Source organism: Arvicanthis niloticus, chromosome 4 (assembly GCF_011762505.2).
Source record: "Arvicanthis niloticus isolate mArvNil1 chromosome 4, mArvNil1.pat.X, whole genome shotgun sequence".
Lineage (NCBI taxonomy): Eukaryota > Metazoa > Chordata > Mammalia > Rodentia > Muridae > Arvicanthis > Arvicanthis niloticus.
Window position 1 is genome coordinate 114,532,994 of NC_047661.1, and position 23,361 is coordinate 114,556,354.

The 23,361-nt window shown below is 41.0% G+C and overlaps 1 protein-coding gene across 1 annotated transcript; it reads left to right on the top strand.

Moving 5' to 3' along the window:
* The first annotated feature begins 342 nt into the window (after positions 1 to 342).
* Adh7 (alcohol dehydrogenase 7 (class IV), mu or sigma polypeptide) lies at positions 343 to 13,761 on the top strand. Its single transcript, XM_034500092.2, has 9 exons — positions 343 to 457; positions 4,448 to 4,549; positions 5,997 to 6,135; positions 6,568 to 6,655; positions 6,746 to 6,962; positions 9,069 to 9,329; positions 10,568 to 10,703; positions 11,413 to 11,551; positions 13,350 to 13,761. Exons 1-9 carry the CDS (start codon positions 440 to 442, stop codon positions 13,372 to 13,374), a joined length of 1,125 nt encoding a protein of 374 aa, XP_034355983.1. The 5' UTR covers positions 343 to 439; the 3' UTR covers positions 13,375 to 13,761.
* The last annotated feature ends 9,600 nt before the right edge of the window (positions 13,762 to 23,361 follow it).

Here is a 23,361-nt window from a genome sequence, read left to right on the forward strand (position 1 = left end):
TGCAAATACAAATGCCTAACCACATCTCTAAAACCAGCTGCCTGACAGAACAGCTTGCACGTAGAAGCATGCAGTACATTCCATATCAATTGTACACAGCTGAGCTAACGTGACCTGTTTTTACATTCTCTAAAATAAAATGGGGAAGAGTGCTTCCCGGCCCTTCATGGTAGACTTGAGGGTCCAGTGTTTGTTAGATTCTTATTCTTGTCTAATCATAATGCTTATTGTATTTCTTTTCAACACTTGGCTTGGAGGAGGGTGGAGCTTCTTGGGTTGGGAAAGTTCTAAGGCTATGAATCATGTCGCCGAAGGCAAGCTTAACTTCCAAGTCACGCTATTTATTGAAGGCAGAAGGTGCTGCCACACATAGAAGAGTGAACTGTGCATCAGTCAGAAAACGTTCCTGTTTGCAGATCACAAACTCAGGAAAGCCAGGATGGGCACCGCTGGAAAAGTAAGGGAAACATGTCGGCTTGCTCGGACTCTTGAGCTAATAATGGGGGTTGCTTCCGAGAGCTCTGAATCCAGGACAGAAACGAAATACTGGGGCTATTTCTTGAGGAAGGAAAGGCTGTTAAGTAGGCACAAGTTGAGGAGATGTGAGTGAGTTGTATCAGAATACCAACAGCAGCAGGATTCCATTGAGAACCACGTGCTGAAGGTTCTCCCAGAAAGCAGGGAAGGGCAGTAGAGAACTGTGATTTCTACCGATGTTATCCATAACTTAATTTCCAGCTAGCCAGTCATTTGCTCTGGATAGCAAACTGTTTCTACAAGGATATTTCAATAGGGTCAGTGGTATCTACCCAATTCCTTTCTAGAGTCTAAAGGGTCTAGGACCTTCTGCGCATCTGTTGGGGGAAAGTGCCCCGCTGTTGAGGATGGAAAATGCTAATTCAGAAATGCAAAGTCAACAACAGAGAAATCACATGTTCTGAGTTTCCTAGGACATGTTTTATATTACAGCATAAGTGCAAACACTCTTAGAAAATAGGTCTATGTTGTGGATGGATAAAGTGTGTTTATTCCTTCAGAAGATGGCAGAGCCAGAATGGTGACAGGAACTCCAAAACCAAGGCTGGCTTTTTTTCCTCACTTGCAGATTGGGATAATCCGGTTCCTGCTTTAAATGCGTACATAACTGCTTGAGGTGTTGGGTACTGTTATCGACACTACTTTTACTTTTAAACAACATTGCATTTAGTCTACCTTAAAATTTTAGGAAGCTAAAGATGATGTTTGAAGTCTGGAAGCATGAGAGAGGAGCTCTGAAAGTTAGAACCTGAAATAGCTTTCCCCACATTTGAAGAAAACCAGAATGAAAACATCTTGGTTTGAGTAAGAAATCCAGTAAAGACCGGTAATCAGGAGAATTAGCTTTGCACTGTGGGAGTTAGTAACGTAATGCTGCCCATAGAAATAAATGAAATAGAGTTGGAATGAATCTTAAAACACTTGTAACTCCACACAACCAGTTCTGTGGCCTCCGTCAAGCGAATGTCCAGCTGCTGTCAGAACATCCACAGTAACGGGGAACTCATGGACTCCAGACAGCACTCATAACTATGATCAGGAATCCAGCATACACAACAAATGGCACAATAGATTTAGAATGTGGATTTGACGATGTTATACAGTGGGGTAGTTCAAAGTGAGTGATGTGGTCCCAAAACTGTTGTGGTATTTCCATGTATCTCAGGAAGAGAGGTCCCCTTTTATATCAGTACTTCCCCTGTTAATTTTTTGCTGTTTCATTAAAAAATAAAAGATGATTATGATAGTTTGCTAAAGATGCCATTAACAAAGTACCAGGACTGTGTGGCATAAGCAGCAAAGATTTATTTGCTCGTACATCTGGAAGCTGAGAACATCTGGATCCTGAGAACAGAGTGTGGACAAGATTGTGTCCTTTAGAAGCCTTTTCCTCTGCTTAGGAATGCTCTGCTTTTGTTTTTACATGATCTTCCCTGTGTCTGTCTTAACCTCAGTATGGAAATATCCTATAGGTCTAGTCTAACTTCAGTGGCCACATTGTAACTAGATTGCAATGTGAAAGACCCTGTCCCCACATGTTTTACCATCAGAATCTGAGGTTCTAAGCATTAGGACTCCAACCCACAAATGTAAAGAAGACATTGGGCTAGTACAGTGTTTATTCTAGAAAATTTGGATAAACAGACAATATGGAGGAAATCAAACATGTTCTCATATTCACAAACTACCACTGACTTGTTTTTACCTGGTTTGTTTCCTTATGTGTTCTCCAGCCATATTTTATGTGCTCTATGAGAATCTGTATAGCATAAAATATTAAGCATATTTTTATGGAGATTTATTTCTTTTGTATGTGTGTGTGAGTACACGGTCACTGTCACACACCAGAAAAAGGCATCAGATCCCACAGGGTGGTTGTGAGCCACCCTGTGGTTGCTGGGAATTGAACTCAGAGCCTCTGGAAGAGCATCCAGTGCTCTTAACTACTGAGCCATTCAGTATCTTATACTGGCTGCTAGATTTAGGTCAGTTTCTTCCATTCTTGTTTACATATTTCCCTTATAGTCCTGAGATGACCTCTGAAGCATATTAAGGTTTTTTTTTTTCCCTACACTTTGTTCTCCCCGAGGCTGATTTTTAAGCTGGAACTGTGGGATAAAAGTGTCAGTCCGTGCTTATGTGTCTTGATGTACTGAGCAAATCACCTTCTGAGGAGGCAAAGCTTAGTGGGATTGCCCATTTTACTGCTTAGACAAAATTGAATATTTTTATTAAGTGAAAATTCATTATTATCTTGATAAACAGAGACTTATAGCTTGTTAATTTTACTCTCTTAAAAATGTTCTTAAGACCAAGAAGAAACATGCCACCATATATTAACTTTTATTTTTTCAGCCTAAGTTCTCCATGTGCATCTCCTGGGAAAGAGGAGCAGTTAGGTGGGCAGACCAGTGACTGGAGACCTTGGTACTTCCTTGATATATTTGGTTAAGCTTTCTGTGTGCCAGACAGAAAGTGACTTACCATTTCACATTAAGCATCCTCTTAGAACATCTCTGTGTTCTACTGAGAAAAAGCTGCTGTCTGTCAGCATACAACACGTGGAGATCGTCACACATGCTGTATTGCCAGCACACAGGAGCTTGAGACAGGAGGATTGCTAAGTTTGGGGCCAGCCTGAAGCCTGAGTTACATAGCAGGTTGAGAGGATGGGGTAATGGCCTCTGAGGAGCAACTGTTTCCTTTATGACATTTGTTTTCTACCACTGTTAAATAAAAAAGTTACTCGGTGCTCTCTGTCACTGCCACTGAGGTGGTGAGGGTCCAGTCCAATGTTGAGCAGACATGCCTGCAAACATCATGACTGCAAACTTTCCTTAGCAAGACAGAGGGTTCATGTTAAGTGGAGACATGGGTGGCTTTCTGCCACTCATTTGTCCCTAGCAAGTTTCTCACACGTAATTTCTGAGAAAGGCACTGAGGCATCTGAAGAGGCTTGCATGAGTCGGCCAAGAAGTTAAGGAGTAGCGTGTTGTAAATCAGGAAAAAAAATGAGTATTTTACTTGTTGTTTTATTTTTATCTGTGTGCTCTCCCTCTCCTTCCCTCCTTTCCCATCGTGTGTGTGTGTGTGTGTGTGTGTGCACGTGTGCCTGTGCGTGTGCCTGTGTGTATGTGTGTGTGTTTGCCAGGCATGTGCATTTCTGTGTGACTATAGGTGCCTGTGTGCCATGGTTCACATGTGGAAGTCAGAAACAAACTTACAGTCCCTCTCTCTCCCTCCCTCCCTCCATCTCTCCGTCTCTCCAGCGCTCTCTCTCTCTCTTACTAAAACCAGTTAGCAGAGTAGCCCTAGCAAAGACACTTACGTGCCTGGCGGCCAATTGCTGGGCATCTGCTGTTTGTACAAGGTAAGAAGCTCTGACTTGGGCCAGGCTTAAAAAATGGTGAGGAGTTACAAAGGCACAGGTGACACCCCAGCAGCAAAGTCACAGTCCACACGCCTCCTGGTGACAGCTCATGTCTTGCCATGGGCCATCGCATTGCGTGGCTGTAGATGTAATTAAAGACCGGATTAAATTCTCACACACAGATCAGCTGTGTTTTCTGTGTTACAGCCTTGTCCTTTTTAATAAGGTGACAGCTGTACTTACCTATTGCATTCGAAATCATACCAAGAGACTAGTTTACTGAAATACTGTGTGAATCCCAGCCCTGACCACGTGTGCTGTGTGGTCTTGGACCGGTCATTCCATGTCTCAGGGCTGATTCCACAGGCCATTTTATCAGACAAAGGTCCACACAAGATGATCTGTAAGGCTTTGATTCCATCACTGAAGGAAAGCTTTCTTAGAAAATCAGAATGTTAGGCGTGATCTTCTGGGAATATTACTATGACTCAGGAAGTCTGAGTGTATGATTAGCACCAATAATGATGCTTGGCTTCTTAGGTGATTAAGTGCAAAGCAGCTGTACTATGGGGAATGAACCAGCCCTTCTCCATTGAGGAAATTGAAGTAGCCCCACCAAAGGCTAAGGAAGTTCGTGTTAAGGTAAGAAGGGGCTCAGAACACAGAAACATGAAAGACGATGTCATTTACATTGAGAAAGCCATTGCTGTAATGCTGACTTCCCTTTAAATTTTTATGGATTTATTTATTTAATGTGTGGGGGGTTTGTCTGCATGTATGGCTGTATACCACATCTGTGCTCAGTGCTGGAGGAAGCCAGAGAGGGCATTGGATGCGTGGAACTGGAGTTACAGAGATGCAGTTGTGAGCTGCCATGTTGGTGCTGGGAACCCACCCTGGGTCCACAGGAAGGGCAGCCAGTGCTTCTAACTGACTGCTGAGCCGTCTCTCCAGTCCAGAGGTTGGCTTCTTGAAAATATGTTTCCCAGCTAATAATTCACCCACCAATCATGTCTGTTGGTAGGGAAGAGATCATGTTGACTGTGAAATGCACCAATTAACAAAGCTAATCTAGGGCTGGAGAGGTGGCTCAGCGGTTAAGAGCACTGACTGCTCTTCCAGAGGTCCTGAGTTAAATTCCCAGCAACCCCATGGTGGATCACAACCATCTGTAATGAGTTCTGATGCCCCTTTATGGGGTATCTGAAGACAGCTACAGTGTACTTACATATAATAAGTAAAAATAAAAACCCTTGGGCCAGAGCCAGTGGGGCCAGAGGGAGAAGGGTGTGTGTGTGTGTGGAAAACCAAGACTAATCTAGCTTTTTAAAGAGAATATTTGTTGAATTTTTATTGATGTAGTGTTTGATAGAAAATAATCAATAGTCATGATCAAGAATTATCTTAAAATCTTCTGGGAGTCGAAAGGTATTGAGATATGCGTGTGTGTGTGTGTGTGTGTGTGTGTGTGTGTGTGTGTGAGAGAGAGAGAGAGAGAGAGAGAGAGAGAGAGAGAGAGGAAGAAGAACAGAACCTTGGGCATCATGCATGTCAGGCAAGTACTTTCCCAAGGAAATATATTTCTAGCCACGCTTTCACTTCTTGCTTAGAGACAGGGTCTTACTAAGTTACAGAGGCTGACCTTGAACTGACTTTGTAGCCTGGGTAGGCCATGAACTTGCTGATCCTCTTGCTGTGTTTCCCAAACAGATGTGACCCAAGCCTGTGCCACCAGGACCACCTAGAGGAGTCTCACTAGGAACTCATTAGTGCCTGAGAAGTAATAGCTTCCTGTAGTGCCCTGCCCCTACCCTTTGGACAAGCCTTCACCTTTGGTCTAGATGCCTGTGTTTAACAGGGCTTTATGCTAAATCTTTTTTGATCTCTTCCCTGCAGAAGGGTATCAAGATCCAAGCAGGAAAGGAGGCAGCAAGGCTCTAAGTCCCTGAAACAAGGGAACTTGGCCTGAGGTTTGATTTAGACTCAGGCTGTTTTAGCATCAACACTATAATGTAAGAAAAATGATGCAGAGTTAAAGAGAGCTGTTTGCTGGTCATGCAAGTTGTTTGTTTGTTTGTTTTAAACACAGATTTTGGCCACAGGAATCTGTCGCACAGATGACCATATAGTAAAAGGGTCGATGGTGTCTAAGTTTCCAGTGATTGTGGGACATGAAGCAGTTGGGGTTGTGGAGAGTGTTGGAGAAGGGGTCACTACAGTGAGACCAGGTATGGAGGCCTTGATTACACCATTAAAGGAAACAGCACACCATACACTAGGGGTCAGTAGAGAGACGCCACTTAAGGGAACATAAGGAGAGTGAATTGTACCAAGTAAAGTCAGCTTGCCAAATTGCAGTTTTTAACACCACTTTGTCTTACTTATAACTCTTAGAATATTTTAAAGACATTTTTGTGTAAAATATAGGTTCAATTTGCACCTGTTTCATTAATTAATTAATGAAATTAATTAATTAATTAATGTAACTATGTTCCTCGAGGTAATATTTCCAAGGCTGGCCTGAAACTTACTACAGGCTGGGCTGACAATCTTCCTGTATCAATCTTGTACTGGGATTACAGGCATGAGCCACCAAACCTTCTTACTTCCTACTTTAATACAAATGAATGACATCTTATGTCATGCTACCTTCCTTCTAGGTGACAAAGTCATCCCCCTCTTTCTACCGCAGTGTAGAGAATGCAATGCCTGCCGGAACCCAGAGGGCAATCTCTGCGTTAGGAGCGAGTAGGTGGCATTCTTTACTCTGTCATTTGAGTTCCCCATGATAGTTTCTGAAATGACTTAAGGAATGTGTACATTTGATGTATCTAACAGTCTGACAGGCCGTGGAGTACTGGCTGATGGCACTACCAGATTCACCTGCAAGGGCAAACCAGTCCAGCACTTTATGAACACCAGCACCTTCACCGAGTACACGGTGCTGGATGAATCCTGCATAGCTAAGATTGATGGTGCGGCTCCTCCCGAGAAAGCCTGCCTGATTGGCTGTGGATTCTCCACTGGTTATGGGGCTGCTGTTAAAACTGCCAAGGTAAGAATTGGGGCCAGCAAGCTTAGCTTCTGCCTTCCCGCCTGACAGCCTTTCAGAAGGGGATTTTCACAGAGCCCTAAAGCAATTTGGAAATGAAATGTTTGGAAATCATACACACTGCCAGATGAACTGGAAGGAAAAGAGGCGGGATCAAAGTCGAAATTTTAATTCTGAATACACGGAGCTTCAGTTTCTAGATTTACTTTCTGCTGCTGCCACATCACTAACGTTTCACTTCCCGGAATCTCTCTTTTCCCACCAAACTCATCTTGGTGGTGGTATGTCAGTTTGCTGGAGAGTCGGTAGTAAGGTGCCTCAGACTGGACAGCTTAAACAGCAAACGTTGACTGCCACAGAGGCCTGGAGGTCAGAACTCTAAAATCGGAAGGCAGCGTGGTTGGTTCCTTCTGACGGCTGCTGGGGAAGGACCTGCTTCAGGCCTCTCTTCTTGCTGTGTACATAGATGTTAATAGCCCAGTCTTTTCATGTCATCTTCCTTACTGTGTCTTTATACCTGTTGGCATTCCTTCTAGGCTCCACCCCACAGTTACCTGGCAACAGCTGGGTATGCCTGACTCACTATAAAAGGGGCTTCTTGCCCCCTCCTCTCTCTTTCTTCTCTTCTCTTGCTCCCTTCCCCCTTCCCCCCTCTCCCTATTCCCCCCCCCCACCCACAGGCTCATGGCCAGCTTCTACTCTTCTTCTCTGCCTCCCCACCCACCTTTCTCTGTCTCTACTTCCTCAACCCCCCTCCCATGCCCTATACTCTATTCTGTACTATATGGCTGGTATCTCAGGGGGAAGGGATGCCTCAGCATGGGCCCACAGAGGCGCCTCCTCCCCCACACCATACCACGCCCCAACCAAACATTATCCCTGGCTTCTTTTTCTTTTTATAAAACACCACAATATCTAAGCTTCATTTTGTTCTGTAAGAATACCAGTCACATCGAGTCAGGGATGTGCTAGTCGGTTTTATGTTGCTATAACGGCATGCCTGAACATGGGTACATATAAAGAAAACAGATTACTTGGCTCGCAGTTTTAAAGACCAAACCTTCAAGCCCACATGGTTCTATCTATTCATCCTTTGGCTAGGGACCCCTACGAGCTCCCTCACAGCACAGAGAACTGAGACAGGAGACGGTGTACACAGCGTACACAGCGTACACAGTGTTCAAAGCAGAGGCTAACTGCAGAATGCGGTCTCATCTTACGGCAGCCCACTCTCCAAGAAACTAACCAAGTTCCACCAAGAATGAATCTCCGCTGAGGTCAGCACCTTCAAGGCCCTGCCCACCCATCCTTAGGCCACACACAGGTTTCACGGCCTCTTACATAATCGGTTACACTGCACACAAAGTCCCCAGCACACAAGCCCATGAAAGACAGCTCCAACTACATCTAAACCACAGCCCATCTTTCCCCAGTGACATCACTGTAGCTCAGTGACCTCTGCAAAGACACTCTCCAAATAAAACCAGATGTTGAGGTACGAAAGGTTAACGTTTCGACACATGGGTTGAAGGATACAGGGATGACAGCACAGCTGCCATGTCACACGGAAGCACCAGTGAGTTTTTAAATGATCACTTGGATACAATCTTTGTTATTCTTCTAACAGGAGAATACGGCAACTTTCATCAACCATTGAATTGCATGTGGTTTGGAAGTTGGAAAAAAAAAAACAATATATCTCAAAATGACTCAGAGTCAAGGTTACTCAGTCGCTGTTCTTCAGACCAAACCTAAAGCGAAGCAGCACAGCTTTGTGGAAAGACAATAGGGAGGCCTCTGTGTTTGCCTAAGCCTCCCATAGGAGCAGAGGGCATTGTGGGTAGGCCAGGCAGGCTACAAAGGCTTCTGGCCTGTGGCTAAGCCTTTAGGAAAGCCTTCTGTTAATCTGGCAAATACTGCTTTGACTTGGCAAATCCTTCTTTTCTCAGGAATTCTTCTACTTGTAATTCTTCATGTGTCATCCTCATGAGTCGTTCACCTGGAGTCCTGACCCAAGTCATGGCAACCCTGGTGAAGTCTGTGCTCTGGACACTGAGAATGTTTTGCAGGTTTCACTGTTAACTCTTTGAGGAACCTTTCTCTCCACAGGTCACCCCTGGCTCCACTTGTGTTGTGTTTGGCCTGGGAGGAGTTGGCCTGTCAGTCATCATGGGCTGTAAAGCAGCTGGTGCCTCCAGGATCATCGGAATTGACATCAACAAAGACAAATTCCAGAAAGCCCTGGCCGTAGGTGCCACAGAGTGTATCAGTCCCAAGGACTTCACCAAGCCCATCAGTGAGGTGCTATCCGACATGACAGACAACACTGTACAGTATACTTTTGAAGTTATTGGGCGTCTTGAGACTATGGTAAGACTCACGATTCAGGAAGCCACAAGGTACCCAAGCTACTAAATCAGGCTAAAAGTGATTTTTCATAGTTTCATTAACAATCGATTATGGGAATATCTCAGGCCAAAAATCACAGGGCTTGTTAGATGGCCCAGTTAGTAAAGGGGTCTCCAAACCAAGTCTTGGTTCCCAAGACTCACCTGCAGAAGGAAAGAACCAACTCCCACAAGTTTGTCCTGTGATCTCCACATATGCACTTAGCTGTTTTCATGCCCATATACAAATAAATGCATTAAAAATGCAATGAAAACTGTAATAGAAATTTTACCTAAAAACTCACAATCTTAAGATCAGTTTTACCTGATCATGGAAGTATCACATCACGCAGTTCTCACATGTCTACAGGGCAAGGAGGTAACCTGTGGTCCATAGATTTCCTTGTACAAATGGCGGTCTTGGCAACAATGATTCCATTTCTTGAATCTGTGATGCTAACGAAGGCTATTGAGCAGGTGCAGGGGAAACAATATCGTTCTGAATGTGACCTCCTCCTCCAAATCCTGCACCTCAGCTTATCCTGCCTCTCAATCCCCATAGAATAGACCAGAACCATTGAATCCTCCACCTCAGCTTATCCTGCCTCTCAATCCCCATAGAATAGACCAGAACCATTGCCTTCCCCTCAGAGATGTCACCAAGAAAAGCAACTCCTTTGCTTCATAGTTTAGTATTTGATTTAATTTTCAGACAAAAAATTTAAACATTCTAATTGATTATTTCAATTTCATTGAGCTCCAATAGCTTAAGGCTTATCTGAAGTGTTGATGATGTTGTTATAAAAGTATCACAAGGATTTTTTTTTCTGCCTTGTTTATTAGTGAGAATCAACTAAATGTACTAAGAATCACAATTATGCTGGCACAGTAAAGGCTACTTCATATCTTAAGAGCCATGTGTCCATAGGAGATTAATTACTAAGGACTAAAGTTGCATTGAGAATTTTTAAGTCAAGGTGAAATCTAAAGCCCAGGGGCCAAGTTTGACTTTGTCGTTGGAAGCCATGTTAACTACTGGAACTCTGGTGTCGTTGGAAGCCACGTTAACTACTGGAACTCTGGTGTCGTTAGAAGCCATGTTAACTACTGGAACTCTGGTGTCGTTAGAAGCCATGTTAACTACTGGAACTCTGGTCATCCGTCGGTCGTTTCTGAGCCCATGATCTCCATAAGCAACAATCCCCTTCATGTTAACCTCAGGTTGATGCTCTCTCATCTTGCCACATGAACTATGGAACCAGTGTGGTGGTCGGTGCTCCTCCATCAGCCAAGATGCTCACCTATGACCCAATGCTGCTCTTCACCGGGCGTACATGGAAGGGCTGCGTCTTTGGAGGTAAGAGCAACTGGACAGTAGGAAGTAACTTTACCTTTCCTGCCTATCAAGTAAGAGAGACCTATGTTCTCATCTCCTCCCCCTCGAAGCACTTTCTTCCAAGGATGAGTGGTAAATGACCCCAAATGGAACTATGATAGCAATCACACAAAAGATAGCTATCTGTTCTATATGTCTGGGAGGTGTGGAAGATTCATAAAAAAATCTTCCCCTAGCTGAAGTAGGACAATAATGGTGATAACAAATGAACAGAAGCAAGAGAGCAGAGTTGGAGACAGAGAACTCCACCACAAACACTCCCTGGAGTACACACCAGTATAGGAATCACTGCTGACCATTGTGTCAAAATGCAGGTGGGGGAAGTCTTGACTAAAGCCTAAACATGAGTGTGCTGGAGTATATGAATCTCTGCAGAGTGAGCTTACTAGAGAATAAAAGGGGCTGGAACCGAAAACAGTGCATGAGGGACGATTATGTCTGTGGCTCTGTACAGCACAGAGATGTGGAACTGGAAGGAGACCAGGAACTGAGGAGGGTTTTAGTAGCCGTTGTTTCTTAAGATGGGGGAAATACAGCTCATTTATATGCTGGGAATGACTCAAGGGGTGGGGGTGGGGCGGAAATAATGCATGAGAGAAATGACACAAATGTCACTCCATGAAAGGATTACTTAATAAAGTACAGAGAACAAACCTGAAGTTACCCACAGGTTGGAAGAGCAGAGATGATGTACCTAAACTGGTGACTGAGTTTCTGGAAAAGAAGTTTGACCTGGACCAGTTGATAACCCACACCATGCCTTTTAGTCACATCAATGAAGGATTTGAATTGCTCTATTCAGGGAAAAGGTATGTGTGTGGCTTTGACTCTCTCCCACAGGATACTTTTAAATTTTGGTATTTATAAATATACCCGTTTCCTTTGGTTTTTATTATGGATTATTTAAACTATCCAGGTGAACACAGCTACTCACTTCTTTCTTCTCTTAGAATGTCATCCATATATGAGCTCTTTAAAATCCCATGGACGTCAGTTTTCCACAGCAGATGGATCTCATTGGGCATTTTTTAAATTTATAAAGCTGCTAGATTCCTCCCGCATGGCCTTGATGACCCTTGTTACAGTTCTCAAAGCTCTTTGGTAATGGTGCTTGTTTTCTGAGCTTTGTTTCTCAGATGTTATGTTTGCCCTATTCAGACGATGAAGCTGAGGTCACGAAAGACAAATAAATAATGTCTGGTCTCAGTGGAGCTGTGTCAGAGTGCACTGTGTACCACACAGGCCATACTTCTCATCTTGAGCCCTGCAAGCACCAGGTAACCAGTGAGTGCTCCTCCAGGTAAACTGAGTGCTCCTCCAGGTAACCAGTGAGTGCTCCCAGCATATCCCTTCTCCCTCCTGAGCACTTGGGCAAGAGCCAGGTGGAGTGTGAAGAAGTCCAGTGTCAGTTACCCTTTCCTTATGGATGTTTGGGACCCACCTGCGAGATCAAAATGGACGGCATTCGTCGGTTCTATAAATCTTGAGCATCTACAGTGTGCAGAGTTTAGATCCTGCTAGTTAGAGGAACTAACATTTCTTCTCAACGTTCTCTTTATGCCTGGTGCAGTCTACAGAATCATAATGTATGTTTAAATTTTAATTTTTAAACAAGTAAACAATGGATGGGTTTCTGCCAGAAACAAATGTCAAAATGCATTTGTTTCCATAAACAAAATTAATATTTTGAAATAGTTTGAAAAACAATTACTAGTTTTCTTTCAAATATGCAAAATTACTTTCTGGAATCATATTCTAGTGTTTCCCTAATGCAGCAACTTCCAAATGACGTCTGTAGACCTGAGTCCTTCCATGTCAACGGCTTCCAATGCAGGACCCCAGAGTGTTCCACTCACACCCAGTCCACAGGACAGTGCTTTTTTACTCCTAAGCACAGAATGGCATTTACCCTGCATCATTCTGACTCCTGCCCACTGTGTGCAAAGCGATGCTGCGTCCTGCAGGCAGCCCCTACCCCCTTTTCCTCTTCCGGGCCCAAGGTCATTGTCTTGGCCAAGTCTGACCATGGCTGCTCTGGACATGCTAACATGGTAACTTAGTGGGCCTCCTGTTCTGTTTTCTAATTCTAGTCACATCTTCAGTAGCAGCCGCTTTCAGGCTGCCTCCAAACACTAATGTTTAGGAGGGGTTTTATTACTGAACTAAATTCATTTAATTTATCTAATTTACTAAATAATAAATTTATCTAATTTATTTAATAGCAGTGAAGAATGCAGCACCCACTATTCTCCAGCCCCTGACAAAAATCTGGGGATACAGAGGAAGTAGGCCTTGCCTGCTTTACCATCTCTTGTGCATCGAGAACTCCATACCCTCTGGATTCTCTTTCCTCTTCTCCCCACCATAGTCTCGGTCTTGTGTTTGCTGGACCGACTCCTGTAATGACTACAGTTAAGCAGATGCTTCCAGAGTCAGTTCAGCACTGGCTCAGGTTCCCTACCAGAATGCACAGAAGACGTGGACCTCAACCCCAGAGGGCTTTCCCATAACAGGATTAGCCACAGAGTTTCTATAATAGGAAGGAAAGTTTTTACACAAACACACACTCAACACATGTCTAAAAGCTATTATCATTTTCCATTTCAGCATTCGGACTGTCCTGACATTTTGAGATCCAGAGAGCTGGGCATTCTGTGCTGGGCGGCCGTGACCTGAAGCCTTGTTCCTGACAGTGTTCTCTGACATCATGAGTCTGACTCAGAAGTGCATGCAGAAGCAGATTTGGGGGAGGATAGCGAAGCTTTATAGAGTTTTAGAAACATTTACATGTTTAGTTTACAGAGTGCCTAGGATTAGCAGAGAACTCAACAGTAACAATAGACGTTTCAATTTGTGGTTTCTGAGACTATAATTCTATATTTTATAAGCACATACTTGGGGTTATATTTGTTGGAAGAAGGATTGTTTTCAGAATTTTACACAGTTGTTATGACTTAAAGCAGACGCAATGTATAGAGATGTAGAAAACGCGTTTTTCAAAAAATACCCATCAAAACCACCCAAACTCTCATTCGGTTTTTTAACAGAAATACTTTTAAAACATGTTATAAATTAACTTGCATTAGATTGTGAAATTGCACACATAACTTGATTAGATTAAGAAAGAAATTGGGAAATTTAAGGGAAGGGCACATTTTTTAATGATTAACTTTAAGAATTATCATTATGTAACTTCGTGACATGGGAAAAGCACAGCAATGCCAGGGATATTTGTCAGTGTTTATTAATACAAGACAAGGCATTTTTAGAATAGCAATTAAACATGAACCATACCTATAACCACATTGTAATATTTACAGTACTAAGTTTAATAAAGTAGAATTATAAGTCCTTAAACACATAGCAATAACTGCATTTAACATAAAGATTATTTTTAGTTTGCTGTAACTATACCAGCATGTATCTGCATCTCTCTGTGGATATAATATACATATATATATATATATATATATATATATATATGCATTAAAGTTTCATTCTGATATGTTTCAGACTGCCTTAGAGCCTCTGTGTAGCCCAGTATAACCTCAAACCATGGTGACCAGCATGCACACCATGCATACCTGGCTGAAAGTTCTTAATGAAATTAAAAGTTACACAAAATGATTTGTAGTGACAGCCATATTGAAAGGCACAGTTTTATTTAGTTGTTGAGATTTGGTGGTGGTAGAAGTATTGAAGTATCTGGAAACAAAGTGATTTATAAGAAAAAGAAGTTGAGTAGGAATGGGGGCATTTGGGTTTCCCATATAAGGACATAGTACAGGTTGGAAACTCCAGGCAACTACAAGCCAAATACACAGTAAACATTTTCCAGTAAAAAGTGACGTGACCCCAAGGGACAAACATGCTACTTTAAGGATGGGAAATTTTCCAAATTCATTTTGAGAGCCCCATGTTTCTCTGATAGCAAAATCAGACAAGGCCACACACACACAAACTACAACTGCAAACCAAAATACCTAACACAGGAGGAAAAAACTCTCAGCGAGGCATTGGAGAGATTGGCCGAGTAATTAAGAGAACAAGCCTTTGCAGAGGACCCAGGTTCGGTTCCCAGCACCAACACTGGGTGGCTCATATCTGATTATAACTTCAGCTGCAGAGAATCCAACATACCTTTTCAGCCTCGGGGACATCGGTACTCATGTACACAGAACTCTCCACATGCATATTTAAAAATAATATTTTTTAAAAAAAATTCTCAATAAATACTTTACAAATAAAATACTGAGTCCTACAAGATAAAAATGGTAAGTGGTTCTATACTGCAGTTTTAGATTGGGTTATTTGTTACTGATATTCAGATTTTTCTTTGTATATTCTAGTTACTAACCCTCTGCCAGATGCTTAATTGGTACATATTTTACCTATCATGTAGGCTGCCTTCAAATGGTGGTCTCTTTCATGGGACAGAAGCTTTTCAGCTTCATGAGGTCCCATTTTTTGCTAGTCTTAATGCCTGTGCTATTGGAATCTCATTCAGAAAGTCCTTTCCTGTGCAATAAGTTAAAACCTAGTCTGTTGCGGTAAATCTCTTGCCCATGGGAAGTCCATAGAAGAAAAGACACAAGTCAGTAAGTATCAAATGAATGCTGCATGCCTAGATTGGGCAGATTTACCATTAAACTACACTATTCCCCAGCTATGAGAGCTCTTAACAACTTCTTCTTCGTCTTCTCTCTCTCCACCAACTCCCTCTGCTCAGACCAACTGCCAACTCCCCCGCTTCTTCCTCCTACGGCTCCCTGGTCTTCCTCTTTTTCTGCCTCTGGCTCCTCCCACTCCTCTTCTACTGCCCAATCACTGGCTGTAGCCTTTATTTAACAAATTTGATTGGACAGAAGGTTTACAAGATTCACTCCTCCTTCGCAGCCCCTCCCAGGAGTGGAGTTACCATGACAACAAGAGGCTAGGGCTATCCACCACATTTCCTCCTTTTTGTCCAATAATAAAATTTTTTTTTCTTTTCACATATTAATTGAACACTAACTATATTACCATGTTGTGATTGTTAAAGTACAAGATAAACCTAACACCCAGTCCATCATTTTTGATAACTAAATAGAACCTTTACCATCTCTCTCAATTAATAAACTTAATTTTGAACCTGGTTTATGTCTTGTCTTCAAAATGAATAGCATCTGAAAACCATCCTCTCAAAGTAAATAGCCTGGGTTGGCTGTGAGATTATAAATCTTCAACCCCATCAGAAATCCAGAATGACTCAGTTAAATAAAGATATGGGAAGCACAAAGCGTGGCTTCTAAACTCAACCAATTTAAAAAGACCACTGAACATCTAGACAGTTCCTTATTTCAAAACGTTGGAGCATCTGGTCTTCAGCCTTCTGGCCCAGGAATCATCTGACAGACCTAGTAATGCAGAATTACTAAGGGCTGATTACTCTGTCTTGGCAGATATAATCAGTCGACTATTCTGCAAGTGTGTTTCTTTTTTGCACACTACTTCATCTGTAGATGAAAAGAGGCAATACTTGCCTAGTGGCTGTCATACCACAACTGGTGTAACTCCAAAGATGCTCAATTTCTTCTTAGAATCCAAGACTGGGAAGCTGTCAGGATCAGATAGGTCTCCAATAAAATAAATGTTTATATAAGAATGTTTGTAATGTCAATTCTATGGATTTCTGACGTTTTTGAAAATCAACTATGCAAGGCAATCTGAACAGTTGTCTGTTAATTCCTTTCCACTATTTTTTTTTTTTTGATTAAAAAGGACTGGGTCTAAGCCTTGTATTTCTAAATAAGATATATAGGTACAATGCCTACATGAGAGTAATATATTAATCCCACTTTTGTATTAATAAGAAACTTATGCCAGTGAAAACCCTAAATTTGTATAAAATAAATTCCACATCAATGTAAGAGATTATAATTTCCACCTTGTAACTATCATAAAGATTTCTTACCAATGTAAGATATACCTATTTTTTTTTAAACTGGGTCTAAGCTTTGTATTTCTAAATGAGTTATACAGGCACAATGCCTATATAAGAGTAAAATATTAATCCCACTTAATTCCTGAGATTTAGCTCTCTAATTCCCTTCCTGTCTGAAGCTACATTTGTAAAGTATTCCTTAAATTACAACACATGTATAATTTACAAAGTAACCAGAACCATCCACCCCAACATAAGGAACTGGGGCGATGATCTCCTTTTGTCTGCTTCCAGCTGAATTGGGGCGAAGAATTCCCATCTGGGGGCCCAAAGGGAAACAGGAAAATTGGCTTAGTCAAAGGAGAGCTAGCTGGCATCATTTGCCTTGAAGTCACTGTGTACTGAGAAAGTTCATAGCAAAGCTGACACCATAACTGTTACAGTCAGAAAGGCTGGACAGGCAAGCTAGCTGTTCTGGAAAAGTTCTGGAAGCAAGTCCTTAAAAGAAGTAGCTTTGATGCAGTGGCAGTAGAATCAAGCACGAAGCTGGAATAGGAGGTCCAAGAGACTCAACATCCCCGAGTATAAATCATGCTAGGGCTGAGTTTCTCTTCTTTCATCCTGTAACATATAAAACTTAAAAGCAACAGGTAGTTTTATAAAAACATTCACGTGGAACATGTAGGGCACACAGCTTTGTCAATGAAGATCAATAAAGAAAGGCCACTGCCCTCTTCAGGTTAGTTTGATCACTTAATCAAACTATAATATAACTTATATACATGCTCTCATAAAGGATGACATGTATTAAGTCATGAGAAATTATTACCCAATTAAATGTTCTTGGCTTTGTACTGACATTTTAGTCCCAGCCAGTTAAGTCCATATAAGAGACATAACACCATATATACATCACCCATTTGGTTGGTTGAGTTAGTCTCCCTTTTCTTCTGTGTCGACTAGTGCTTCAGGGGGTCTCCCTTTGTCATTTCTGATCTTTATCATTTTGGAAGGAACCCACAGCTTTTCTTTTCCTGTGGAAACATAAACATAACCTCTCCCCCAGCGTAATACATTTCCCACTTTCCATTCTGACGTCATAATATCCTTAATATAAACAGGTTGATTTAGTTCAGAAGTTTTTTCCACAATCCAATGTCTCTCAACAGCTGTGGAGTTTTGTTCATTAGCATTAAAAAAATTTAGAGTTAATAAAGCACTATGTAATCTATCTTTGGGGGTTCTTATTGATCCCTTTTGCCTATTAAGCATCTCCTTTAGAGTTCGATTGGATCTCTCCACAACTGCTTGTCCCGTAGGATTATGTGATATGCCTGTAACATGTTTTATATTATAATATGTAAAAAACTTCTCCATCTTATTAGAGGTATATGCTGGACCATTGTTCTAATTTGTATGGGTATTCCCATAATGGCCATGACTTCTAACAAATGTGAATTACAGAATCAGCCTTTTCTGATGCTAATGCAGTTGCCCATTGAATATGTGTCTATAGTATGGTGAATATGTGTCTATAGTATGTGTCTATAGTATGGTGCACATATTTCAGTTTACCAAACTCTGTAAAATGAAAGACATCCATTTCCCAAATGTCATTTCTTTGAGTACCCTTAGGGTTAGTTCCTGTAGGCAATGGAGTTTGGTTATATAATGAGCAAGTAGGGCATTGCCTCACAATTTCCTTGGCTTGTTGCCAAGTAATAGAGAACTCTTTCTTTAAACCTTTGCTATTAACATGATGTTTTTTATGAAATTCTGAAGCCTCTAGCACGCTTCCTATCAATAGCTGGTCAATATCATTATTACCTTGTGCTAGAGGGCCTGGCAGACCTGTATGGGATCTTATGTGTGTTATATATATTGGGTTACTTCTATTTCTAATAATTTGTTGTAGTTGAAAAAATAATGAGGTCAATTCAGAATTATCTTGAATAAGTTCAGCAGTCTCTATGTGTAAAACAACCCTTTCGGCATATTGAGAGTCAGTTACTATATTAAGGGATTCTTGAAAATCTGACAATACCATGATTATTGCGTATAATTCAGATTTTTGAACTGACTTATAGGGACTCTCGGCCACCTTACTTATGTCTTCTGATTTATATCCTGCCTTTCCTGATTTACTAGCATCAGTGTAAAATGTAGGGGCTCCAGATATCGGAGTTCCTTTTAAAATACGAGGGATAATCCAATTAGTTCTTTTTATGAACTGAAGTCGCTTGCTTTTAGGATATTTGTTGGTAATCTCTCCCAAAAAGTTACTACATGCTCTTTGCCAAAGTTCATCTTGTGCCCATAACGAGGTAATTTCTACATTAGTAAAAAGTACAACAATTTCAGCCGGGTCCATTCCAACTAATTGTCTAAGTCTCATTTTTCCTTTCAGTATTAATTCAGAAACCTTCTCAACGTAGGTTTTTAACTTTTTACTCTGTTTATGGGCTAAAAATATCCACTCTAGGATATAATCTTCTCTCTGCATAAGAATTCCAGTAGGAGAGTGAGTAGAAGGTAAAATAACTAAGATGCAGGCCATTTTTGGATCAATACGATCTAGATGTGTATCCTGCAGTTTTCTTTCTACCAAGGCTAACTCCTTCTCAGCATCAGGAGTCAATTTCCTAGGACTATTTAAATCTTTATCACCTTATAAGGTTTGAAATAAATTACTTAGTTCTTGAGTGGTCAAGCCAATTGCTGGTCGCAGCCAGTTTATATCTCCAAGTAGCTTCTGAAAATCATTTAGGGTTTTTAATTGGTTTCTTCTAATTTGTACCTTTTGTGGCTTAACCATTTGTAGACTTATCTTATACCCTAGATAATTAATAGAATCTCCTCTTTGTATTTTTTCGGGGGCTATTTGCAATCCCCAGCAAGGCAAGATTTTCTTTACTTCATCAAACATTTTTTCCACGATATTAATATCTGAATCACCCAAAAAAATATCATCCATATAATGATAAATAATTGATTTGGGAAACCTTTTGCGAATTATCTCCAATGGCTGTTGTACAAAGTATTGACACAAGGTAGGACTATTTACCATTCCTTGTGGTAAGACTTTCCAATGATATCTCTTTACTGGGCAACCTTTATTAAAGGTAGATACTGAGAAAGCAAACCTTTCCCTATCACATTCATGTAGAGGAATTGTGAAGAAACAATCTTTCAGATCAATCACTATAATGGGCCAATCCTTAGGCAACAAGGAAGGCAATGGGATACCAGGCTGCAAAGAACCCATAGGCTGAATAATCTTATTAAATGCTCTGAGATCTGTCAACATCCTCCATTTGCCAGATTTCTTTTTAATGACAAATACTGGAGAATTCCAAGGACTGGTAGACTCTTCAATATGCTGAGCCTCCAGTTGTTCCTGGACCAACTGTTCTAATACCTGTAATTTTTCTTTTGTCATAGACCACTGCTCAATCCAAATGGGTTGATTAGACAACCACTTTAGTGATAATGTTGTTGGTGTCTTGGTAGCAATGGCTCTTTGGGGTAGAGCTAAATTGTCGGCCTTTACCATATGTTGTTTATGAACAGCTTGGACAGTGTGAGACTGCCTTAAATAACGTTTCTTAACAAATTTTAAATTTTTATTAGGAGCCTGATGAATTTCATGATTAAACATTGACACTGAGGGGATATTAATCTGGGTTTTCCACTGTTGTAATAGATCTCTTCCCCATAAGTTAATGGCTATATCAGCCACGTATGGCCTCAATTTTCCTAGCTGACCTTCTGGTTCTATACATTTAAGCCATCTGGTGCTTTGTTTTATTTTGGATAAAGTTCCAAGTCCTTGAAACTGGATGTCTACTTCATGAAGTGGCCAACTTTCAGGCCAAGAATTTGGAGAAATAACAGTGACATCTGCTCCAGTGTCAACCATCCCCTCAATCTCAATATTATTCACTAGTATTCTTAGTTTTGGTCTTTGATCTTCTATAGAAGTTTGCCAAAATATTTGCTTTTGACTCCCTGTGCGGCCTTCTGAATTGTCTATAAAACCTTCCTCAGCCTTATCTGGTCTTACAAAATTTGTTTTTGAAGCAGTGACATTTAATTTTCCTGGGAAAGAGAACTCTTTTTGTCTGGCATTGGGGCCTGCAAGAGGGCCCCCTGGAAGTTTTTTGGCAGGGTATTGCCCCATTTGTCTGTTGTTGCTCTACAATCCTTAATCAGATGTCGGCCTTTGCCACATCTTTGACAAATTCCAGAAAGCTTAGGCCCCCATTTCGTATTATTTTGATTTGTCCTGTAGTCATTTCTGAGATGACCCCATTTACCACAATTAAAACATTTGAAATCTTGGGTCATCTCTAGGTTTCCAGTTGCAGTTTTTCCTATTACTGACATATCAGCTGAGTGAGATCCAACATCAGCTGTGTATCTAATCCATTCATCTATTGATGCTGACCTTGCCCTCAGTGGTCTGATTACTTCCTTGTACTCAGCAGTTGCATTTTCAAAGGCTAAAGACTCAATTATTGCCTTTCTTGCTACTGAATCTGATATACTCCTTTCGACAGCTGAGGTTAGCCTTTGTAAAAAATCAGGGAAGGTTTCTTTTGGCCCTTGTATGACTTGAGTAAATGGTTCAAGTCTCTTCCCGGATTCTGCAACTTTGTCCCAGGCATTTAAGGCTGACAATCTACACAATGCCAGAGTTTCTTCATCATATACAGCCTGCACCTCTATTTCAGCAAAACGACCTTCACTAAGCAGTTGGTCTATGGAAATCTCTCTTCCTCTGGCTCTATTTTGTCATGCTATCTCCCTCGCCTCATCTCTCCACCATGCAACCCATTGTAAATTTGCGGCAGGTTCTAATATAGCTCTTGTCATATCTTTCCAGTCTTGGGTATTATTCTATTTTTAATAGCCCAAGAAGTCAGAATTTGTTTAACAAATGGTGAGTGCATACCAAAATTAGTGACACTCTCCTTAAATTTTCTCAGATCTAACACATCCACAGGTTGCCATTCAAATTCCTCATAACCCTGTGGGTAAACAACGTTTGGAGGTCTTTGTTGTACAGTAACCGGATAGACCAAGGTGTGTTTTCTAATAACTCTTGGTTGACTTTCTCTATATACTTCTGTCTTAACCTCAGTATTTTCCTCAGCTGAAAATTTAAATTCCTCCCTTAAGGTTTGTATACATGCTTCATATGTTTCTTTATATTGTAATTGTTTCCATTTCTCATTATTTTCTATCTGTTTTTCCATCTGATCTGTGAGCTGTTGTATGCTCTGTTCGATCATCTTTTCTAGCTCCTGTCTCCCAGTTTCATTTTCATCTTTCTGTCTCTTATTCTGATCTATAATTTCTTGTGTCTTCAATTCATTATTTTCTATCTGTTTCTCCATCTGATCTATTAACTGCTCTATCTTCTGTTCAATTATCCTTTTAATCTCCTGTCTCCCACTTTCATTTTCATCTTTTTGTTCCTGTAACTTCTGTTCTAAGCCCTGCTTCCATTCCTCATTATTTTCTATCTGTTTCTCCATCTGATCTGTGAGCTGTTGTATGCTCTGTTCGATCATCTTTTCTAGCTCCTGTAACTTCTGTTCTAAGCCCTGCTTCCATTCCTCATTATTTTCTATCTGTTTACAAATCTCATCTCTATCCTGTACCAAAAGTTCTATTGTTTCTTGTAATCTCTTTTCCAAGGCAAAGAATTTTTTATCTAGAGCTTTGTCTTTTAAGAAGACATAGTATATCAAAAAAATAAATATAGCAATACTGATAAATAATAAAGTGTTCCCTAAGTTGATTTCTGTCAAACCATTTGAAATATCATCATATAAAGCCCAAAAGATATCCATTGTTTTTGTCATCTTTAAGTATCAAAATGTTTCTTTTTTTATATATATTAAAAAATTATCTGGTTTGGAGGCCTCAATTCACTGTTTCTACCTGAAAACTCCCTCGCAGGCAGTTGTGTTCTAGGATCACCAGTCCCTCCTTACAATTTGTTACTATAACCTTTCTATTTGTCTGTTTGGCTCTCTTGACTCAGAGCAGCCTGCAATTTACTCCTCGAAACTTTAAAACCTTTTACATCTATTCGTCTGTGTCTATTCACCTTTTTTTTAATTTAATTTTTTAATTTAAATGACCTACTGGTCTGGCTACAATAACTTTTGTTTCATTGTTGAATTTTCGGAAGACCCATCTTTCAGTTTTCACAGGGCAGTGAGCAAGCCCAGCTGTAAGCTGAGTGCTGCTCCAGACCTTGGCCGTTGGGGAAGTTTTTGTACTTTGTAACCTTTCTTTTGTTCTTTCATCTCAAGTTAGTTGAGTTCTAAATAATACATGGGTGCCAATTTGTTGTGCTAAATCTCTCGCCCATGGGAAGTCCATAGAAGAAAAGACACAAGTCAATAAGTATCAAATGAATGCTGCATGCCTAGATTGGGCAGATTTACCATTAAACTACACTATTCCCCAGCTATGAGAGCTCTTAACAACTTCTTCTTCATCTTCTCTCTCTCCACCAACTCCCTCTGCTCCGACCAACTGCCAACTCCCCCACTTCTTCCTCCTATGGCTCCCTGGTCTTCCTCTTTTTCTGCCTCTGGCTCCTCCCACTCCTCTTCTACTGCCCAATCACTGGCTGTAGCCTTTATTTAACAAATTTGATTGGACAGAAGGTTTACAAGA

Bases quoted from the DNA above. Each gene is read 5' to 3' on its own strand.
- Adh7 (XM_034500092.2), top strand. The intron at 4,550-5,996 runs GTAAGAAGGGGC...TTTTAAACACAG, and splicing joins CTAAGGAAGTTCGTGTTAAG to ATTTTGGCCACAGGAATCTG. The intron at 6,963-9,068 runs GTAAGAATTGGG...TTCTCTCCACAG, and splicing joins CTGCTGTTAAAACTGCCAAG to GTCACCCCTGGCTCCACTTG.